At 47.1% G+C, this 9,906-nt stretch overlaps 1 protein-coding gene across 1 annotated transcript; it reads left to right on the top strand.

Annotated features, from left to right (window-relative positions):
- Positions 1 to 1,165: 1,165 nt before the first annotated feature.
- NABP1 (nucleic acid binding protein 1) lies at positions 1,166 to 9,692 on the top strand. Its single transcript, XM_063162491.1, has 6 exons — positions 1,166 to 1,477; positions 1,584 to 1,722; positions 4,673 to 4,744; positions 6,111 to 6,183; positions 6,458 to 6,524; positions 7,319 to 9,692. The coding sequence occupies exons 1-6, from the start codon at positions 1,387 to 1,389 to the stop codon at positions 7,504 to 7,506; spliced, it is 630 nt and encodes a 209-aa protein (XP_063018561.1). The 5' UTR covers positions 1,166 to 1,386; the 3' UTR covers positions 7,507 to 9,692.
- Positions 9,693 to 9,906: the final 214 nt, after the last annotated feature.

The following is a 9,906-nucleotide window of genomic DNA, read 5'->3' as shown; positions in this document are numbered from 1 at the left end:
CTGCTGCCTGCACACAAATATTGCTCAAAATTCCTTGGGCCAGAGCTCTTGTGTGGCAGAACGTGCGGCCAGGCATTTCACAAGTGCTGTCATCTCTGGATTTCTGCTCACACAAATAGAAAGGGAAAGCTCAGTCAGCTGGGTTTGGCTCTGACACGGAGCAGCAGTGCACACACACTGCTCTGCTGCCCTTCCTGAGGGGGAGGGCTGAATTACAGGTGTTGGGGCTCTTCAGTGGCACAGAGATTCCCTTGGGATCCACCACCAAGGGCGTCACAATGCTTGGGGGGTTCTCCACCACCTCGATGCCTCCTGCCTGGAGCAGCTCCCTTCCCTCATATTTTACACTCTGCATGCAGCCAAGCTCAAGGGAGTAACGCTTCTCCTCAAGAAGCTGCCGGCAGAATTCAGATGCTTTGAGAGCCTTTTTAGTGTTCATCACGGTTTAGGCTCTCATTTTAAGCACAGGAAAACCTAAAGCAGACACAACCCCTGGCTCTCCCTACATGCCTCTAGCATTCGGTCCCAGGGTCAGAATGATATGGTGTAGCCATTCCAAACCCCGAGGTGCCCGCATCCCCGACAATAGCCTTTTCTGCTCGGCGGAAACCAACATCAGATATCTTCCGGAAAACAAGAAACTAACTAACTGACAAATCTTTTATTTCTTTATTTCCCGTGAAGGAGGGCAGAACTGCCGGGAAATCGCCCTCCGGGAAACCTGTGACAACGCTCCTCTCAATGTTACAGTGGGGGCTTAAAATGGCGCGTAAGGGCAGCGAACCGCTCCCTCACTCGGCTGTGCTGCACCGGCCGCTCTCGGGGCGCGGCGGGGCTGCTGCCCGGAGGGAAGTCAGTCGGTGGGCGAGGGGCTGAGGGGAGGCCGAAGGGGTGAGGGGAGGCCGGAGAGCTGACGGAGCACACCCGGCTCAGCAGCCCCGGCTCAGCAGCGGCAGCGCCCCGAGAAGGAGAAGATGGCGGCAGCAGCGTTGGCCAATCAGCACGCGCCGCTGGCTCGCGCCCGCCCGTTACCCAGTCCCGGCGCTCCGCGTGCCCCGGACGGTTCCATTCGCCGCAATCGCCCCCTCCCGGCGCCCGCGTTGGTGGCGCCCGGCCGGTATAAAGCGGAGCGCGGCGCACGTGTGCTCCTCAGTGCCGGCGGGAGAGGGAGGCGGGGTGGTGTCTGTGCTGGTGGTGTCGGTGTCGAGACGGAGCGGTGGGGGTCGGGCGTGCCGCACAGTCACCGCACAGCCCCTCGGTGCTCGTGTCCCCGTCCCCTGTGAGGGTCGCCGGTGCCCCCCTGCCCGGCCCCGCGCTGCTTCTGCTCCCCCGCGGGATGCGGGCTCGGCCCGCCCCGCTAGCCCTCACCCCCGCGCCGGCCGCAGCATGAGCGCGGCGAGCGACACGTATTTCCTTATAAAAGACATAAAACCCGGACTGAAAAACTTAAATGTCATCTTTATTGTGCTGGAGATCGGTAAGTGGCGCCCGGCACGCCCCACCCCCGGGCCGCCCACGCGTGTCACGGCGGGCGGGGGGGCCGGCGGCGCCGTGCCCCCCCTGAGCCGCGCTTCTCCCCGCAGGGCGAGTCACCAAGACCAAGGACGGGCACGAGGTGAGGTCCTGCAAGGTGGCGGACAAGACGGGCAGCATCACCATCTGCGTGTGGGACGAGATCGGCGGCCTCATCCAGCCGGGGGACATCATCCGCCTGACCAAAGGGTGCGTACGGGGCCGGGCCGCGCTGCCCTTTGTCACCCGCGGGGCCCCTCCAGGGCCACGGGGGACACGGCCGCCGCCTCCGACCCGCTCCCTGTGACCGAGCCAGCGCCCTAAGGTCACTTGCCAAATTAAACCCACCTTTCTTTCCCAGGCCGGAACATGCCTAGCGTGAGTGTGCAGGCTAGGAGGGGCTTGGGTTTGTAATAAGGAGGTGGTGGTGGTGAGGAGATTTGTGTTGGCTTTAAAAAGCTCCCGAGGAAAATACTTCAGGGGCAGGGGGGAATGCAACAGTCAGTCCTGGCCTGTAAATCAAGCAGGGGAAGTCCAAAGCATGTTCTTATTTTCGCAGCTAGTTCTTTGCTTTGGCAGTCAGCTCCGTAATGAAAGGTGAGGTTGATTACATATCACGCAGAAAAGTTGCTTTTCATTGGAATGACGTAACAAAAGTGACAGGCAGAGGAGAACCTTTTCAGTTTCACTATAAAAATTCATTCTAGGGCTACACTGTAGAATGTGTTAATTTGTTTCAGTGCAAATAGTTCCTCAGAGGTCATTTAATTAAAAAAAGAAACAAACCCACCCCCCAAACTTAATGTGAGAATGCTAGAGTCAATCTGAAAATCCTCTTGCGTGTCACTTAAATTGTCACTAGCAAAGTCATAGTAAGTTTTCATTTGAGTTCTTCATCATGTCAGTTAGGTTGCACTTTTAGAAATCCATTCCACTGATCCTTTGGCCTACGGCATTCCAGGATCTGCAGTGTGTGTAAGGTCCTGTTAATTTGTTTTTATCAAAAAGTAGGTGAAAGGCAACTCAGGCTGCTAACTGAGCTGCTCTTTAGTTGTTTGAGTGTAATTCTCAGTTCTGGACTGGAATTGCATGACCCTTGCCACCAAAACTACAGCTGCTTCCTCCTATGCAAATGTCCTTTACACGAAATGGGCTGACTCCTCAGCAGAGGTTGTTCTGGGGAAGGCTGCTTGCGTGGAGAGCACGTGGAGCTCAGGGATGGGTGGAACTAAACCAGAGCTCCAGGCCAGCACAAAGCCCCGTGTGTAGATGACATTGAAACAAATTAAGAGCGATACTGTTCAGCTGTATCACTGTACTCCCTTCTGTGGCTGGCTTACTGTAACTGCTCTGGTGTTTCTGTGCAACGAGTCATGGCATCCTTTAATCTAAAAAACTGAGCTTGGCTTGTATGTATTGAATTTATGAGCTGACATCGCTGTTTCTGGTGGGTGGCAAAGTCATGCCTTCATTTACATGAATTGCATGCTCCCTTAGGACTGCGGAGGGAGTGAAATGGCAAAAGCTAAATCCATTCTGGTTGGGCTCTCATCTTCAGAAAACTGGCATACAGGGCTCTCCAAATACAATGTTAAATTTAAATAGAACTGAGTGTGTGCTGTTGCCATTGCAAGGCAGGTACATTTCAGCTCTGTAGGCTAATGTGGCCTCATAGTGCAGGATGTCCTCTGATTCAAGCAGAAAAGCTACACAGGCACCATGAGTGAACATGCTTTTTTTTTTTTTGCCCCTTGCTGAATTTCAGGCTGCACATGCATTCCTCTGCAAAAGCAGACACTGTTGCTTTCTTCTGTAAGTTAGTGAACCCATTTACAGGAAGCTGTTGCACTTAATATTTCTGAATTAAAAATTATTGCTGGAGTTTAGTGCTTTATGGCCAGCTCTTTTTGAGATAAAAACCAGTGCTTGCATACATGGAATAACTTTGTGCTGGAGATTGTTAGTCGCGTGGTTTGCTGGGTCTTTTCCCAGTAAATATATGTTTGACTTACATTTATTGTTTGGTAGCTCTTTTCCTTTGTTTTCTGCCACAAGACTGCCTGCCTAGCTGGTTATTAAAGGTTGAGCAGTGAGGGAGTCTTTAAAGTGAATCTGTGAAGTGCAGAACACTAATCCTTGTTCTGGATGGAAAGCTCCCCAGATGGTATCCGCACTTACAGCGCCTGTGCTTTCCTGCTGAAGTGCAGAGCAGGTTATCACTGCCCTGGCAGTGCTGTCCCCTCCTGCCAGCCTGGCTCCTCCCTGGTGCCTCCTCAGGGCCCTGCCTGTGGCCGGATGTCTCCCAGTCTCAGCAGATAAGGCAAAGGGCAGGAGGAAGGTTTGTTATCTCTGTTCCAGAGATACACTCCAGAGCCGGAGTGAGGAACTTGTCCAGAGTGGTGACTCCTCTGAGTGCAGTTGCTGAGGCTCCCTGTTCCTGTGCTAGAAGACACACACATTCTTTTTAACTGCCCTGCACTGTGCCTGTGTTTCTGGTCCTCGCTGAAGGGAACAATTACACAGAAGGTTTTGTATGGCTCAGATTTCAGTGCTTGAAGTCAAGTGCCACCATAAAGAATAGAGTGCACTCACCCTGTCTTTGTGAGGTAACATTCCTGCAATCAAAAACCTATTTCAGTGTGTTTCTATACATCACTTGAAGTTTGGTGGCCAAACTTGTGCCTTTAAAAAACCCAGTCTGGTAAGGACCTGTATTAAGAATGGAAGCACTTTTGATCATACATATCCAGGAGCAGTAGCTGTTCTCCAGCAAGCAAAGGTGATTCTTCTGGCTCCTGCTGAAAGCAGAACTGAGAGTTGTCACCAAATATAACACAGACACTGCTTTTGGCAAAGTGCCTTTTCTCTGCAGGACAAGTCATAGGGGTTGTTCCAGTCAACCAAAGAGCATTCAATCTCAAAATAATTGGCTGCTTTCCTGGAATTGTCAAAGGAGTCTGCTGAGCTTCCGGTACCTTTTGCTAGAAGTAGTACATGGGGATCTATAAACAATTGCTGTTGGTGACTTTGGGGTCCCTGGGAATTTTTTTGGTCCATGCTGGTGTGTAATACTTGTTAACTTGTGGAAGATAGCATCCTTCCACATCCTCTGTCAGCTCATTCACTAAGAAACTGCTTCACTTCTCCTTTTTCTGGCCAGGTACGCATCTCTGTGGAAAGGATGCCTGACGCTTTACACAGGACGAGGAGGGGAGCTGCATAAAATTGGGGAGTAAGTATTGTGTGTTCATACCTCTCAGCAGAGTGCCATGGTAAGTATGAGACCTGGTAGCTCTTAGGAAATGGAATTCAGGGCAGCAAAAGTGTGTTCTCAGTTGGTGGTGGATGTAATGACCTCTGGCCCTGTCTGGACTGTAGGTACTTTGAGGAAAATCAGCCTCCATCATTGGCACAGGTCTAGGAGGAGGAAATGTATAAATGGCAATCTGCTTTGCTTACCTGGGCCTTATCTTGATTAACCACTTTGTTTTGGTGGGAACCTTTTGTGTGTGTGTCATCGTTGAGGGCCAGGCAGTGCAGAGAAGGAAGAGCAAGGTCACTGCAGTGAATCATATCCAAGCAGAAACAGGCCTCAATAAACCTGTTTTAAACTGCCCACAGACTGGGGCAACAGCTCCTGCCCAAGAGCAAACATGAGTAACATTCTTGAGCAATAGAAAAAATAGCAACCTTTTCTAAGCAGAAGAGAACTTCCTCTGTTGCACAAAGTGCTGTGGGAAACCCTGCAGTCATCTGGGAAGTGGGGCTCTGGGGTTGCTGCATATCCTCCTGTATGGCTCAGAAATGCCTAGTGTTCAGAGGGATTTCCACAAAAAAAATCTACAGATTGTCTTGTACAAAATCCATTACCTCAGAAGTGTTACTCAGCTGACTTGCTCCCCAGCAGGCTGGAGTGATGAGAGTCCTTATCTGAGTTGTACCTCCCAGCAGCAGGTGGGAGCTCCACTTGTGTTTAACCATTCCAAACAGTGTAATGATCCAGATCTTTCTTCCTCTCTGCCATAATTTCCATGTTGTGAGTTGATGGGCCTGTTCTGCCATGGTCCCCTTGAGTGGAAAAGGACAAGAACATCCTTTTCATTCCAGTTTCATTGCCTGTTTTGGGCTCCTCTGTGCTATTATTGTTAATGGGGCCCTGCATAGTATGGGAGTGTGTGGGAGTGAGTTTTCTCTAGAGGTGTAATGCAGTCCCTGTCTGGGAGCAGGCTGGGTGACTCAGTGCCTTGGGTGACCTTGTGAGTGGGTGCTGGACAAGATTATGCAGCTGGAAGAGAGACAAAGGGAGCCCTTTCATCACCTTTTGTTTTATTTAGGCCAGTTTACCTCCTTGATTAAATGAATGCTTGCCTCTGCTTGATTGAAATGCCCTCACCAGGAAGATGTGGCAGCCTCACCACAAGCCTATAAAGGGATCAAAGAGCCTTTTAATACCTACAGATATTTTCTGAACAGTGGGGTTTGGATTAATTGCTTCTAGGTGATGGGATGTCAAAAATATATGCTCTGTGAATTGTGAAGTTGAGAACTCTGTTAAAAAATGGCTTTAGAACTTGCTTATAATCCTAATTTCTTCCCAGGTTCTGCATGGTGTACTCAGAAGTGCCAAACTACAGTGAACCCAACTCGGAGCACGTCGGGCAGAACAAACTGGTATGTTAAACTTGTCTGAGGCTTGTGGCCTGAAGTGCTCTTTGTTCTGAATATTTCACACTAGGTTGTGATCAGATGTGACTCTTCTTGAAAAAGGGACTCGGTGATATATAGCTAGAAATGAGCCAATTGTTGAAGTAGCAGATAAATTCCATGTGGAGCCACTGTAAGATCACAGAGGGGACAAAATCAGCCCCTTTCTGTAAAAAAGTGAATTTTCTTTCTCTGATCCATGTCTTTTTTTTTTTTTTTTTTTTTTTACCTTTCTCTAAAGGCACAGGGTGAACAGAATAATATTTCTGCATCAAGTGGTATGGGTACTTGTACTTTTGGGCCACTGGGTAAGTTTTTTTCAGTTTGTAGAAGTGAAAAAATGAGAAACACTTAATGGGAATAGAAATTTATTTCAAGGGTTCTCCGTTCTTGGTATAAAAAAGTGTACTAGGCTCTAAGAAGTCATTCAGCCCGGGCCCAGAACCTTAAGCATGTAAACATGAACATTTCCTGAAAATGTTTTTAGGATTTCTTCTGTAGGAGAGAGGAGGAGATTAGAATGTTTGGGGTGTCTTTATCACATAAGAGGTCTTGACTAATCTTAAATTGTTGCGATGCTTTTGAAAAGTTTTTGCAGCGCTTGGAATTCTGCTTTTTTAAACTTCTGAGACATTGGCTTTAAAAATTACTTCAGTCTTGCTAGACACCATGGCTTCCCTGCCTGGTTAGCTCACAAAAACAGATGTGGTGGCAATCTGAACTCCAGTATTTGACTTATCCATATCATTTTGTGCTGTATTTAAACATAGAATCTTAAATATGAAAATGCTTCAAGGCTTTGAGCAGGTGTAAACTGAGAGGGAGCCATAGCTACACAATGCCTATGCTCAGTAGCTGGTGTTATGGAGCTGTTGTTGTGACCCCTCTTGCTTTAGTTGAGAAAGGGATGGAGAGAAAGTAGTTTGGGAGGGGAAGATGAGCTGTAATTTGGGATCTTGCAGTGCCAGAGAGGCTTTTCCTTCTGGTGTTCAGGGTTTGGTGTTTACTGCAAATTCCATGTATTCCCTGTTGGTTAAGTTATGTAAGGAATCAGTGATTTCAACCCATGGAACTCGTGATAATGTTTTTTCTGTCTTTTTAGGAAATGGTTTACAAACTGGACCTGAAGCAAGTGGATTTCCATTCACGTATAACCACGGCCACATTTATGCAGGTAGTGGGAGAGGCAATGGACGAGGACCTGTAAATCCAGCACCAGCTAACAGTGTTCAGCCTCTTCCCCCTGCTGTCAGTAACGGGAGGGACCCACGCAGGGCCTTTAAGAGATGACTATGCCAAATGTGGTTGTACAGCTTGCTTAAACTCTACACTCTACTTGAACACTTACTGCACTTTTATTTATAGTTAACTGTGAACCAGTTTGTCCTTTGGTTTGTTTTGGGTTTTTTTTTTTTTACCTTTTGGTGTATGGAGCAAACTTGATGTGATCTATTTCTTGTTTTGCATCAGGGAAGCACAGTGAGTCTTCCCCATACATAAAGGGGGTAGGGGGAGAAGGTGGATATGAGGAAGTAAGGGTCACAGGTGAAAATGTCTCAATTAAAACTCAGTGCCCTTTGCTGAACAGAAGAAAATTTCAGTTACATACATGTATTTCTGTTGGTCAGCCATGTAGCCTTAATAGGTCTACTCTGTCCTGTGCAAGCATGTGTTGACTTCTGTTAGGGATAATGGGAGCTCTTCATATGGGAAGAGAAATGAAGGGAAGAGCACAAGTGCTCTGGTGAGCTGGGTGTCCTGGGAATGAATATGGCTTGTGAAGCAATAAGTGTAAGGAAATGGTGGTGCCAGACCTAGTGGTGTCTCTGGAATCAGAAAATGGATAGCTCGGATCACAGCTGAAGATGTGGTGAGTTTATGAAGCTTGATTCTGATTCCAGAAAGATGTACACTACTTGAAAAATTCTCTCTAAACACCTTATCACTGTCAAGGAAAGTGACACTGATTTTTGCTTTGGATAGAAGCTTGGATATTTGTTCTTGCTTTGCATGAGATAGCAGAATAGGAGGATCTAAATTCAGACAGTGTTGGGGAATATGCTCTTTGTAGCCTTTCCTCGTGTAAAAGCCCAAGGTTACTTTGCAGGAGCCTGAATTTCCAGGAGTGGACTGTTCTCAAATGCTGCATTACCCATCTCTTCGATGAGTCTGCCTACTCCTCCTTCCTTCATTCACTTTTCCAAATAAATTATGTATTAGATGAAGCTGTATATGTGGATTGCAGAGGTACTGGCCAAGCACACAGCTGCACTTGTGATGCTGTTAAGCTTTCCTTCCTCTGTTTTATATGAAACGTGAGTTATCCCTTGAAGAGCCCTCCCCACATCCTGGGGGGCAAATAGCTGGTTTTATTTCTGAGCTCACAAATGCCTTGACTCTAGATGAGAGTCCAGTGCCATATTTCAGATCAGGTTCAAACACAACTTGGAAACTGAGGTGTCATACTGGATTCATCTGTTTAACTCTTCTTAACTGACCTCTCAAATAAAAAAAATTGCACTAACCACATCATCAACAAATCTAACTTTCTTTCTGTCAAGCCATAAAGACTTCATGACAAAAGGCTGTTTCTGAATTGTGAGTTGTCTCTGTGGTCATTCATGTTCTTTGAATCTACCGATGTGTTACTAATGTTTACAAGTTGTTTACATTTGATACTTTTTGCTTTTGGTACTCTATCATGATCTGTTGACAATTGCTTCTAATTGGTGCAAGTTCCCTGTTTGGTGTGAAATGAACTGAGGTTTGTTTGAAATGCAAGCATCAGCAACAACAAAGTGCTGTAGGGAGGTTGAGACCTGTGTGCCCAGACACCTGAGGGCTGTTTGTCTCTACTCTGGTAAAATGCTTTCTTGGTACTTCCAGGTGGAACTAGTGAAACTTGTTTTGAACACAAGAGGGTGGCATGCCTCAGGAGATCCCCTCTGCATGCTGCTGTGGAAGAACACTGGTCATTGGTGAAGGAGAAAGCAGGCATTTCTGGGGAAATGGTGTCAGGAGGAGATGTGTAACTCAGGGACTTTAAATTGCTTACTTGTTTAAATAAATGTGATGTATAGTCGAGATGCATGGACAGCCTTCTTCTGCAGTGTTGCTCTAAGACATTTGATGTGCTTGTGAGAAGGAAGCCAAGAGGACTTCTAAACCCAGGAAGTCTCTGTGACGTGTTCCAGAGGTACAGAGGATGTAAGTATGGTGTGAGAGCCATGCTGCCCCATCAGTAGCAGCTGTAAAGTTGGCTGAGTGAAACAGTGCAGGTGATGGCATGGTGGGTCTTGGTGTTCATTGGAGTATCTCCAGTGTGGATCTCCAGTCCTGATGGTCTTAACTTCTCTGTGGCATAAAGAAGTTAAAATCAAAGGCAACCCTGTGTTAGTGTGTGCTGAGGTGCCTGATGTTTGTAGCTTTATGCATCTGAGCTTTTATTAAGCTAATAAACAATACTTGTTCATAAATTCCAAGTAAAGTGATATGATTAATGCTAGTAAGAGGCATAAGAGTAAAACCCTACAGTCAGGTGGATGATTGATGTGCAGTCAAGAGGAAAAAAGCAAGAGACTGGTCTTCACATTCTCAAGGTTAGTAGCATTCCTGCTTTCCTGTTTCTTACATGAAACTATTGCAGTTTATTAATAAATTTTTACTTCTTTGCAGGGGAAATCTGTGCCC

Source organism: Melospiza melodia, chromosome 8 (assembly GCF_035770615.1).
Source record: "Melospiza melodia melodia isolate bMelMel2 chromosome 8, bMelMel2.pri, whole genome shotgun sequence".
NCBI classification, from domain to species: domain Eukaryota; kingdom Metazoa; phylum Chordata; class Aves; order Passeriformes; family Passerellidae; genus Melospiza; species Melospiza melodia.
Note: the sequence above shows the minus strand (reverse complement) of the source record. Positions and strands in the feature narration are given on the sequence as shown.

Bases quoted from the DNA above. Each gene is read 5' to 3' on its own strand.
- NABP1 (XM_063162491.1), top strand. From the start codon at position 1,387: ATGAGCGCGGCGAGCGACACGTATTTCCTTATAAAAGACATAAAACCC. The intron at 1,723-4,672 runs GTGCGTACGGGG...TTTTCTGGCCAG, and splicing joins ATCATCCGCCTGACCAAAGG to GTACGCATCTCTGTGGAAAG. The intron at 4,745-6,110 runs GTAAGTATTGTG...ATTTCTTCCCAG, and splicing joins GAGCTGCATAAAATTGGGGA to GTTCTGCATGGTGTACTCAG.